Consider the following 13,599-nt stretch of genomic DNA (forward strand, 5'->3'; position numbering starts at 1 on the left):
TGAAACATACAGATATATACAATTATCCGTATGTAGAGATGTTCAGAATTCATGCACTCCAACCCTATCCTTTTTATAAATCATTTCTGTTTTATTATGCTAACTGGTAAAATGTTTTCAGACAATGGAAACCCAGCTAATTTTATTGAGCAACTGACTTTGCATCAATTTCTTCTCATGAACAATGATGTGAGAATAATGTACAAATGATTGCAGGGAGTCATTACCTTTGCAGGAATCCCTCATAATGAGCAATGACATTACCCTGTCCTTTCTTTTTTGTAAACTATCGAAATGCATCTCAAAAAATCTAAATAAAAAAAAATGTATATATTTTTTCCATTTGAAAAAAAAGAACTATTGCTAATTTTCATATTTAAATCATCAGAAGTGGTGGCTTTAATACTGGCAATATAGTTAAGTCGCTGTGGCTCCATCCCGTCATAAGGAAGCATTAGCTTTCAAAAAATTGTGTCTACTGATCCCCAAATGCATTTTTTATTACACAGGTGAATGTCTAGTCAATAGGAAGCGGATGCCCCCAGTTTTGTGCCGTGCAATGAGAATAAATAATTTCACAGCCCTCTTCCTAGAAAGCATTTAACTAACTCTCTTTAAAAAGTACTCAAACTGGCAACATCACCAATGACTGGCAGAGATGTAGAAAAAAGTCTCAAGACGAATGTCGAGCAATGGCTTCGGATGTTTGTTTTTTTTTATTCAAATGAAAAACTAGAATTATTAACCACTATAGAAGTTATGGTTTGAACAATCTTTATACGATATATAATATACTATATATCATATGCACCAATATAGATGCCAATGTCAAAAAACAATTAAAAACACTTTTTTTCCAACCTGAAAATTTACGTTGAATATTCAAAATTTTGTTTTGTTTGAGGAGTAACCCACTTAGTGCTTATGAATTGCATCTAAGTGAAAGTAGAACTAAGCAATTCAACAGTTATCATCATGCAAAAATTAATCCCACACTGGTAAGATGCTTTGTTCTCTTCATTTGTCAATTTGAGCAAGTAAATATGTGCAAGCCTGACACAAAAAGAGCATCTTCTCATCATTATGTTGCAATATTTCAGCAAGAAGAGATTGTCTAAACCTGTAGAATAATTACAAGCTCATGTAAACACAAACATGTCTTGATATATAATGTTTAGTTTGATCATTGTAAGTATCGCTTGAAGAGTTGTATTATCTGCTCAATTCGTCTCTAGCTCCTACTCCTGCCAACGCTAATGAGCACCAGGTTTGATATATTTGTATCTCTTGCTGTATTGTCATGTCAGTTCCTGCTGTCTGCAGTTTCGAAACAAGAGCTATGTATTGGCGGGCTTCAACAAATCACAGATTTTATAGTCTAGATTCAAGTCTAGCTCAGTGAAATGTAAGCAATCGATCGTCAGAGTTCGTGTCTCGGTGACAAATCATTAGTCTCTTTGGTGGAGCCTAGTTATGCAACTATTCTCATCACCGCAAAAAGAAATTTTTGGTTAGATTTCCAACCAGGTAGCTGCAAGCCAGTTTGTCATTAAGAAACCAAACACGTCAGTTTTAATCTAAATAGCTGTATGATAACCAACAGAAATAGTCAGCAGCATCAGTGAAAAAAGTGGAGCAGAGCTAAAATGCAGCTTGGATGCATGGTAGAAACGGATGACAGCTGTAATGAACATGGACACCTTGAGAATTACTGCTATAACTGTGCAGTAAATAAATCCTAAAATGAAATGTCAGCTGAAACAGTTAGGATCATTTGTCACTCATGTAATTTAATCCTAAAGGAGAACATCAGGTTTTTCTAATGAAGTTTTACCATCAAGGCTTCTTACTAGCCTTGATTGTAAAACTAGACAAACTATGAAGATGACAAACCTTGGAATAATTTATAATGAATATATAATATTCAATTTGGTCTGATAAATTGATTTTGCATCATGAAAAAAGCTACACCGCTTTGAGAGAGTTTATGTATAGATCCAGAAATCATTTGCTTGTAGGTTCTGCTAAACCATTTTGAGCCTGTCAAGACCATGCCAATCATTGCATATTTTTGTAATTCCTCATTCATACTAACTGTGCAGACCTAAAGAGGATTTTAATGGAAAAATCAGACATGTCTGGCTGATGAACATCTCTGAGCTGCCGCCATTACTCCAAAGGACTTGTCTCATGTGGCCTGAAGATAATTTTCTTGTTGAGTGAGCCTGGGTGCTCAGGCATTTCTATGCTCTGCTGATATCCTTGAGTTCTTAAGGATTTTCAAATTAATTGATTTCCACTCCTTAGAGACACATAAGAGCAAACGCGCAGTAGGAAATAGCCAAGAGTGCAGTGGAACTGTATAGCATGAGGGTTTGTTCTGTCCTTGTCTTTGTGTGCCACCTGATTTTCTCAAATACCTATTCAAATTAACATGTGCATAAAGTCATCAGTCTGCATCTCCATATTTATGTAATCATACACGTGGGAGCGTCTGCCAGACTTCTAACAGGAGAGTACCGGTAGTTGCTTTGATATTTATTTTTTTTATTGAATAAAATAAAAATGGTAATAATGCTGTTTGATTCTCTTTTTGTTTTGCCTTATTCTCATTGGCAGGAGCACATGGCGTAAGCAACAGGGAATATGAACAAATGAGTGGTTATAAGTTCAGTGTAATGAGGTGTAAGCTCTAGCAATGACCTTGTGGTATTTTTTTTTATTTTGTGTATTTGTGTAATGGTGTCATTTATGTTTAAAATAAGTACGGTATCTCTATGCTATTACTGCAAGCAGTTGAAATCAAAAATGCATGTGCAGCCATGCTGGTATGAGATTAAAAACTCGATTTGTATCCTTGTGACACAGTTGAGTGTTTGTTTTGTGTCTCCTTGGTGTATGAAAACACATTTATGCATTGCCTTTCTCATTCAACCGTTTTATGCATTTTTCCACATGGTGCATATAATTTGATCTCAAGGTTTACCAGGCAGGAATAGATAATTTTGGAAATTTTGTTGAAAAATACTGTTCAATACTGGGAGTTTCACAGTTCAGGGACTCCACATGTACTCTGCATAAAGCTATGGCCAAAATGATCCCTACTCCTAACAGATTTAAGATTTTATAGATTCTCATAGGAAATGAAAAGATAACTACATAAAACAAAAATAAAATTTAAAAGTCTCATATACACTCCTAAATAATTAATAGAAAAATATTGATAGGCATGTCAGCAGTCAAAGCCTTCTGATATTTGCTGATCATCTTTTGCATGTTTCTATTAGTATAATGATCTTTGGTGACATGCTCCAAGTCATTTAGGTCAGAAGCCCCCCTTGCCATTATCCTAATCCTTCATTTACTCCACAGATTATCTATCAGATTAGAGTCAGGAGTCTGACTGGGCCACTCAAGTCAGAAGGACCATTTAGGTCAAATAAAAGTTTACTTGAAACATATATCTTCCAGCTATATGAATAATGTAGCCTCCACTACAACAGAATAACATGATTTTTTCCAATATAATTTTTTTGAAATACTTTGTTTTCTCATAATAACCTGTTAACAAACAAAGGTTTATCTTGTATTAGCAAAACGTTAAAACATATACTTATGCATGACAGCAAACGTGAAAAGAGCTGAGTAAGTGTGAAAACAGCTTTAGAGAGCAGAACAGAACAAAGGCTTAAATTGCACACCACATACAAGCTTGACTCTTCAATTTGACTGGCAGTTTGTTTCCTGTGAACATCTGGGGTCCTTGGAAAAAGTCGAGAAGCTTGGTAGCTAAGCACAACAGTGTGAAGGGGCGAGCCTGCCATCTGCCAGACACTATTATCTCTCCCTGCACACACTCATGAGCTGCATCAGACTTAAGGTTTCTGCAGAGAAAGACTCCCATAAAGCAGTCAGCCAAAATAATAACAGTGCCAGTGTTTTCAAATTAAGTGCCGCTCTCATCTCAGGAAGCCATATGTGGCATGCAGACATATAGTGCAAGTTTCAATCCTGACTGTACACTGACCTTTTTTCTTTTTTCAATTTCCCTTCTTGTTTAAAATATGTCTTTCTCAATAACACACAGGGAAAGCAAATAAAAAATATAAAATAGCAACGTTATGAAAACAGAATTTGAAATGGCAAATAAAAGCAGACGGTGGCAGCTCAGATATTACCTTTTCTGTACCTCGATAGATATTTCCATCTATTCGTCCAAACAAAATACCATCGATGTATACAAAGCTATTTCAACAACTTTATTAGAAATCTGAACTACCCTCTGTTTTGACTTTATAGGCAATAAAAAAAAGTTTTCCACTTCCAGTGCGCATCAGAGAAGCTTGCAGACTGTCTGATCCATAAGGCATGTAAAATTAGGGAGAACAAATTGGCCTTCTTTAATGCCTATATGGAAAAGAGGCCAATACACCTCTCCAAATTATTCAGGCTCCAGGTGCTGAAAACAGATGTGGTCAGTGAAACATGTCTGGAGTACTGACAAGATGACGAGGCAAATGATAAAGAGAAATGAGTACAGAATGGCTTTCCATCAGCACAAATCTCTCATCAAATCTGGGATTTCATCAACACCGCAATCTTCATCCATCACTCTATGAGCTTATCAGGGGCCTGAGACATGCATTGTTTCTCTGAAAAAGCTCTACATCCCAAAATCAAAATACTGCTGAGAACATCTGAGAAAAAAAATGCCCATAAAAGTGTTCATCCCCTTGGAGGCTTCAGGTTGTAACTGCTGTTGTAAATAATGGCAAGGTTACTAGAATTTGGCAAGAATTTGGGAAAAAGGAAAGCAATTATTTTAATTTTAAAGTGAAAACAAAACATGTCACTTCATCAATATCAAAAAAGATAACATGAGCATTTGCTTAAATATGTACCGCATGTGACATTAGATGCATCACTGGCTGCCCTGAGTCGGACTGGATACGTCTCACTCAGGCTGGCACATCTGGTCAATCAACTCTCCCTAATAAGCTCGAGCTTTGTCAGGTGGCTTTGGGATCAATCTTTTTTAATGTTCACCATAAGATTGTAATATGAGTCAGATCTGGTCTTTGACTGGGAGCACCTCAGTGTGCTTTGCTGGTTATTTGGGCGTCACTGTCTTGTTGAAAATCATGTATCCTACATTATATTTCACTGACAGTCAAATCAGACCATCCTCATGGATTTGGCAATATTTTCTGTTTTCCCAGTGCCTGTTGCATAGAAGCACAACCAGAGCATGATGCTGCCATTGCCATGCTTCATGGTGAATAGACTATTTATTGATGATGTCTGCTTGTTGGTATTTGTTGTGTGGTTGAGCTGCACGGCTTCAGGAAAAATAAACAACTGTGACAATGTTGCTGAAAGAAAACGTTGTCCAACATGTTGTATTCATTATTATCTTTTGCTTATCCGGAGTCAGATGGGGGGACAGCAGCCTAAGCAAAGACGCCCAGATTTCCCAGCCAATTGGACCAGCTCCTCTGGGGGAATCCCAAGGCGTTCCCCAGCCATCCAAGAAATGTAGCTCCTTCAGTGTGTATTTAGGCACGGTTTAGTTCCACTACAGTTCATGGTTCACAGATGACTCCTTGACTTCCAACAACATTTTTCACAACTGCCTTGTTGGAAAAGGGGACAAAGACCACTAAAAATTTCTAATCAGACGAACATGAGCTTTTGACTGTACACCTTCCCAGTCAGACCAGTTGTCAGTCAGCAAGGGAGTGTTGGGTTATTGCAAAGTAATGTAAATTTTTGTTAACCCTCCACTGGTAGTTGATCAGGTTTGGGGTCAATTCTTTTGAAATGTTGAGGACAATTTGCTCACATTCCAATGACCATATCTGCTTTTATCATTTCTATGTTTGACATTATTAGAAAGCTTAGAATTCAAAATCTGTAAATAATTAAAAATTCCCCTGGGGAGACTTGTTCTCGATTTTGTTGTGGCTAGTCACAGATTAACCTGATGTTTTGGAAAGCTGAGCTCTGGCAGGCCTGTCAAACCACAAAAATCCAATAAATAAATAATAAATGATATCAAAAAGAAGCTGATGACAACATGAAGCAGACTAAAGTGTCTGAAGAAGCAGCATTTAATGCCCCAGTTAAAAAAAAAATTCCACAATTAGTGACTGCAAACGATTAAGAGCATTAAAACATGGAGCAATGGTGAATCTTACCCATCCTATCAGAATTAATTTACGGATGTACAGATTGCACATTTATGGGCACAAAAAACACAGTAAGCCTTTATTTTCTTACTGAAGATATGCTATTAGGTTTCAAGTTTATCCATAATTAAAATAACGCTTTATTTAAAAAAATATATATATTCATATTTACTCATAGGTTATCCTTGTCTATTTATCTGAAACATGTCATTGAAGGAATAAAATAGAAGAAGTCTGTAGGATACAAAATATATTTCTTACAGCACTTCACAGGGTGAAATCTATATTTCTAGATTTAGGTACAGTATTTCAAACTGGGTTTGCGTATCGGGGGGTCAGGTAAGAAACTGAACATTAACAGTATATAACGACAAAATCTGTCTCACAACCTGTGAGACACCTGGACAAAATAACCAAAATAATGAGCAATGTTTGCATGTCTCTTACCTGAGGGGTTGAGCAGCCGCCAGGTGATTAGAGGGTCCGGCCTGCCGCTTGCCAAACAGCTGAGTGTCACGTTGCTGCCCTCATTTACAATGATGTCTTCTGACACCTTGTAGATTGTAGCTGGAACTGTGGACACAAGAGATTTGACGTGTGATTGCACTGAAGCCAGAGTATAAATAATCTCATGAATGTTTCACATAACTCTCAGAATACATTTTCACATGAGGCAAATAGTGATATAAAACAGGGATGACAATGAAAAGAATGTATTGCTCTTGAGAGGTTAGGTGGGTTTATAGAAAACTTTTTCTGTTAAAGTTTGCCATTAGAGGTAGTTACAAAAAACGTGTTGAAAACAAAGATCTCAATAAGCAATTTAATCTTCTGCCCTGGAGCTCAAGCTCAAATAGACAGATTGGTTCTTCTGTCCGGTGGGAGATCCGACAGTTGTTTAGTGCTGATTTTGAGTCAAACATATCTTGAGAACGTGGGCTTTAATGCATAATTCATAATGTATAGGTTAAAGGTTGAGTTTACCTTCCTTTTTGTATTCAGGGGTCTCTGATTATTATTCTCCTTTGCAACCTCTGTTTACTCTGGACTCCCAGTCCTGTCACTTTTAATGAAATAAAACATAAATAAGTAAAAAATAAAGCTTCAAAACGAGAGATTTGGGAGGAGAAACGAGCTCTGACATATTCTGAGCGTAAATGTGATAAAGCAAGTCATCAGCTAGCATGTAATCAATCATGACTGATGCAGAGGGCATTCATCAAGAGTTTCAGAACTCTAAAGTGGCCTAGATGAATAATAGTAAAGCAGAAATGCAGAAATAATGACGAACAATGGTTGATATAATGAACTTCATTCATGTTTGGTTTAAATCAAGTAAAATACCCTTTTTTCCTCTTAAACATTGATTTTGGAACAACTTGAGGTTTTACTGTGCAACATTGAATGAGTTTGAAAATCTAAACCATTTTTTCCTGATCTGAGCCCATCTTTACAAGCTAAAACTTGCCTTTCTTTCAGTGTGATCTTATAATATCAGTAAACAAAGAAATACCCATGTGCAGTCTAGTCTGAATGCAGGTTTGCCTTTCATATTAATATTGACAGAGAAACTATTTCCCTGCAGTGGTCATGCAACCCATTTTTTCCAAGATTAAAATAGTATTTGCTTTATGGATTCTGGAAATTACAGAAAAATTCACCAAAGTTATATCATAAACTCCGATGCAGGGTGTATGCTGTTGAGACTGAAGTTAGGTGGCATGGAAACAAGCAAACCAAAAATACAACAGCCCCTTGTTTTATGCTTTGCTTTGTACAGAGAATTGAAGCAGGACCTTTTCATTCTGTCAGTTTGACAGATGCGGTCAAAAGCATTCAATCATAATCTATTTTTACGTGTAATTTAAAAAAAATAATTATAATTACATTTAACTGCATATACTTTTCACTCAGTTTAATCAATGTTCAACAAGCTGAACAGAGAATTCACATATCTCAAATTGATAATCTGGATAAGGCGCACCAGACCCGCTCCAAAGACTCCGTAACTGTCTGAGATACACAGAGTTCATTGTCCAGGTCAGAGATGATAATTAGATGGTATTTCTTTTTTATTGATTGTTTTTATTAGTGTTAGAAAAGAGACTTTAGTTCATAATAGAATACTAGAATACAAGTTTTCTTAGTAAACCAAACATTAAGCTGTTGAAAGCTATGCACAGCGATTACAATTTCACCAAAGAATTGGCTATGAAATCAATACAGACAGGTTATATTGCATTCAGTGTTGCATATGGAGCATAAATTTTGTAATTCTAATTTTATTGTTTCCAATAAATAGACCTTAAAGAAATGTTATCTTTAATTCACTGTATGATCGTTTTTATAGTGGAATTAAACTTAAAACAAAAACCCTGTTATGTTTTCAGAAATGAGTGCAGTAAAAGCCAACAAAAGGTCTTCATTTGATCACTGTATGGACAGGAATACATGAATTGCTACATATTGTTGAATTTCACCCGATAAGTTGGGGAGATCTTGGTTAGACAAATAGTCAAAAATATAATAAATATAATTAAAAAATAAAGTTGCATTCCTGCACACTGGTTTGATATTCTCAAACCAAGTTGCTTGCTGGTAAGAAAACCTGATTTTGTGCTGAAAGTGAGATTTTAACAAGAAAGATAAACATGAGCCACCTACTCTTCACCATCAGAGCAGGCCAGTCACATGTGGCAGACATGAGTGGATACTCACAAGTTCCACAAAGAGTATTCCCTTTATTGCTCTGGTTGTCCTAAATTAAGATCCCCATATGAGAGCAGGGCAGCTCTAACTTAACTATTCTGCTGAATAAAATGTGATAGGAGTCATCACTGAATTGTCCTTGTATCCTTTAACTTGTTTGCAATCTGATGTTTTACAAAATACTGTATTTGATTTTAAAGTCACTGAGGATGGTCTCTGATCACTATATGCAAGCATTTATGAGCAGCTCTCAACCTGCAACTGACTCTCCATATAGTAAAGGTAATGTTAGGTCATCAAGCTTTATAGTATCGCAAATACATGTCGTTGCTATATGAAAACGGTTTCCCTCATTTAATATTCACGGTATATATGGCCATGGATTGATGGAACTTCAATCCTTGTTTGATCAAGGAAATGAATCACAGGACTAATTCCATAGTTGATCCCCCAAATTTTTTTCATTATGGAAATAAAATCCTACAGTACGCGTTTATTCTTTGAGAGTTCTAAATTGGATTTTAAGCCATTTTGATTATCACTGAAGGCTACCATTCTACCATTGTACATTGTAAGAAATAGATCTTCTATTTTACCCTGCAAGAACCACTAACTGGCGTAAAGGAAGTACCTTGTAGGACAGGCTTTGGAGACTGCCAGCGTAGCAGTATTTTGAGTCTTTAATATCCCCATTTATTACCATCTGCCAATGCCAAGGACAAAGACAAAGAGTGCTGCTTTTGACTCATTCTGCAGATAAGACACACACTGCCACTTCTGACGTACATCATCAGGATCCTGAAGTATACAGGAAAATAATAATGTTGACCCTTTTCCTATTTGACATAAGTTCATGTTTCAGTTCAGGGCCAGAGCCTCTCTCCACAAGAGGATTAGTCCCTTTTATTGCTCAACAAATAGGCAACATGCAGTCAAAAATTTGGTTTCAGGGTGCCACATTAAATTTAGTTTAGGCCACACATAAGCTGGAAAGAATTTTCTTCAAGGTACTATTTTTTTAAGACAAGGCTTTCAGGTTTCTTTTTGCCTCTTTGGAGATGTCTCAAAAAAATCTCCTTTGTATGTCCTGGTGAATATATCTTTCTGACACTTGTGACAAAATATTTTGTAAGAACATGGAGAACAGAGAATAATTAGAGTAAAAAATATATTTTTAAAGTAGTTTATTCTGCCTCTACAAGCAGAAATGTTTTAACTTAACTATTAAAATCCAAGTTGTTTCAACGAGGCTCTTTGTAGGACTTATCAACAAAAATGTTGCTGTAAATTTGAGGATACTAAAGGGCTGCTTCTAGTAGGTCAGCTAATTGTGAAGGGTTATCCTTTGCCAGATGCAGCTCTAGTCATTAGTAAAACTCTCTCTCATCCCTTATTGTGGGAATGTTTTCAAATAAAGGCCATCAATGCCAAAAAATGATTGGCAATAGATACATGTCAACCATAGAATAAAACCTTTAATGCTGAAAAAAAAACAAAAAACAAAAAAAAAAAAAAAACAAACAAACTTGATACTATGGCATAAAATCATCTTGTAACTTGACAACAACACTGAACATACAGCCAGAGCTAACATCAAAGCATGTCCATGTGCAATTTAGTCCAGTCAAACCCATGACCGAAAAACCTGTATCGCAAGAATGGAAAATTGCTGTTCAACGTTGTTCTAAACACAAATAGCATGAGATATTTGGGTGTTTTGCAGCTCTTTTGCAGAAATGAACCAAAGTAATGTTCAGACTATAGATATATATGATGGATGTCTCTATGAATTATTGACACCAAGGGGCTGGGAGCTAAATTCAAATGTATTCCACTGTTTTATGTGCAAAATATCTTGTAAGCAATTTAATCCTTTCCCTCTACAATTATACGCTGCCTTCTGAGACAGGAAATTCTAGTTTAGTATTTAGAAGTTAATGATTGTAGGCTGATGTAAGAGTTGTTAATTGGTCCAAATCAGGACTTTATGATTGTTATGCCTAAGACACTTTTTCCCATATATCCAAATCGACATTAACAGCACTGCGTGAACAGCACACCTTTAAAATCTATACTGAAAGCTTTCAATGATATGGAGCAAAACAGTCATTTGTGAACAATGTATTGTGTGGGAATTGTTGTTTTCTAAATCTGATAGTGTTGAACTCATTGCTCATTCCTTCATATCGACCGTATTTTCAAAGAAACGGTATTTCAATCTCTGATTCCCCAGCAAGGGTATTATTGGAGCTTTATCTCTGCACAACAACACTAACAGCTTTTTTTCCATCCAACATCCCTCCATCTCTCTGTCTCTCGCACTCACACACATAACGCCCCGCTGGAAACCATCTGCCTAATACCAACTGACAGGGCAGTCACAATCATGCCACGCAGCATCTTCACCGAAGTCATACAGAGTTATTGCTGTAGTCAAATGACCTAGCAGAAATGAAGATGTGCTTCCCAGATGTGGCAAAATGAAACAAGGGTTGCTGAGGCGGCGGGCTCTCCATAGAAGTGACAAAGGACCAAATTGTCAATTGTTTTTTTTTTTTTCAAAATAGATTTTATTTATTTATTTTCATCTATAAATCAGCTGTTGGGGTCTTGGTGGGGAAGACTGATGAGTGCGAGGTGTGACTGGCAAATAAATCTTCAGAAGCTGATAAAATAAATGGATTGGGAGGGGACGCAACAGCTCATGCTGCGATAATCCTGTCGCATATAAAAATGGGGAAGGAGGGACAGAAGTGTGGGCGAGAAAGGAAGACGGAGAAGACATGAGAAAAGCATAACAATGGGGAAGAAAAGAAGGGTGAATGACATTTCAACTCGTGCGGCCGCACAGCGCCTGGTGTTCAGCTGTCGGCAGTGACAGGGGGTGGGTGAGGGCGTCATCATAGGTCAGCCTTCAAGGAATATTTGTGGAAAGGGCAGCTAGCTGAAAAGAACTTCCCCTCCAAAACTGCAGGAAAGATGGCATGCACAGTTAGCAAAAGTTTTACCAATGAAATGAGTTATATATAAGATGTTTAATATTCTGATAACTGTTTGTTCTTTTCAGACCTTGCTTTAGAGGATTAATATCCTTGTTTACCATAATTCAACTCATCCACCATGCCCAGTATCATCTATATTCAAATACAACAGGTTGTATTCCGCGGTGGGAGATTTCCCTTCTTTATGGCAAGTTTCCCAACCACAATAACAAAAAATACTAAATGAAAAAGCAAGGAAACCACCACCAACAACAACAACAACAAAAAAAGATTTTTGGATAAAAAAAGTCAAGGTCCTCAGACAGAAACAGAAAATTAATTAATCTCAGATGAAAACAGTTTTAAAAATATACAGGGACCCTCATTTCAACTGCTATTTCAAACTTCAAAGACAGTGATATAATGCGAACACATAGAAAGAAAGAGTAATTAGAGGAAAAACGTGTTCATGTCTGCAGGTTTATGTCCTTATCACAGTATATTAAGCAGAGAGGAAGAGGAAAAATGAAATAAAAAGAACCTCAGGCAGTTCCTGACTCCAAGTGTCAAGCTTTTCCCAAAGAGAAGAAGTGTCTCTCAGGGAATTCAGGAAAAAAAAGACACTTTCTTTACTGACTGGATAATTAGAGAATGGACAACTGCAGAAAAACAGGCCAAAACAGTCACTATGTAAACAATAGTGAAATAGAAATGTACTTATTATGTTCTACTCAGAATCAGTATGTAATTCTGTTCATGTGCAGTAGCAATTGTTTAAAAAAGGAGCAGAAAAATATTTCACATCTGTGTTATTTCAGTTTTCTGTTGAAGACAAACGTGACTACAGTTGGAAAATTTCACAAAGATGGGGACAAGGCTACTGACATAATTAAAAAAGCAACAATTCTATCGAGCATTTACCTAGAATTCATGAGCATCGCTTCAAGGTCAAATAAAGTAGATAATTTCAAAACTAATCAAGCTCTTTAATAACACTTTATGTATACAAAAACAAATTTAACCAAAGTGATATACACAAACAAAACATTAGATGATATAGAACAGACATAAAGAACAACAAAAAACCGAGTGCAAGAAATTGGAAAGAGGTTTCATGTTTTCTCACAACAGACACCAAGAAGCAGGAAGAGAGAAAAAAAGAGGGTATGAAACCATTGCAAACCCCAATGGAAAGTCTTCAATATTCCCACTTGTTATAAACATAGAAATAAAAACCTGTCATAAAATCAATACAATATTCATGTCAAAAGAGACAGGAAGTAAGTTTGCCTGCATTTCAAAACCATTTACAATGCAAAGATCCTCAGTGGATGTGAAGTGCAGGTTTACAACTACAGTAACCACATGTGTCTAGATTTTCCCAGAGATAAAACTACGCTGCCAATCATATTTCTGAAATTGCTGGAATAACTTAGAACCCATTTGAAAGGATCTTCACCCTGTGCTTCAGCTGTCCTGCTGAAACCCCAATGGGTTTAAATCGCAGTCATAACGACAGACAAGAGCAAACACCTCAGTGAGATCTGAACCTCGTTGAGGAGTAGGTATAGCATTCTGTCAGATGATTAAGATGTATTGATTTGGAATATTTTGCAATTGAATTGTTGAAATCAAATAAACATTTGTGATTTTATGCCCCTATGAAAACTCAAATTGAAGGGTGAGACAATCTATTTGGCAAAATACTTTATGTAGACCAG

At 36.4% G+C, this 13,599-nt stretch overlaps 1 protein-coding gene across 4 annotated transcripts in view; it reads right to left on the minus strand.

Moving 5' to 3' along the window:
* Positions 1-13,599, minus strand: part of LOC122832292 (limbic system associated membrane protein) — a 719,104-nt gene that overhangs the window by 41,422 nt on the left and 664,083 nt on the right. For all 4 annotated transcript variants that reach the window (XM_044118884.1, XM_044118885.1, XM_044118883.1 and 1 more), the window contains one exon: positions 6,636-6,761. In XM_044118884.1, the coding sequence (XP_043974819.1) occupies positions 6,636-6,761 (126 nt within the window). The remainder of the gene's footprint in view (positions 1-6,635; positions 6,762-13,599) is intronic.

The sequence above is a fragment of the Gambusia affinis genome, linkage group LG06 (assembly GCF_019740435.1).
Source record: "Gambusia affinis linkage group LG06, SWU_Gaff_1.0, whole genome shotgun sequence".
NCBI classification, from domain to species: domain Eukaryota; kingdom Metazoa; phylum Chordata; class Actinopteri; order Cyprinodontiformes; family Poeciliidae; genus Gambusia; species Gambusia affinis.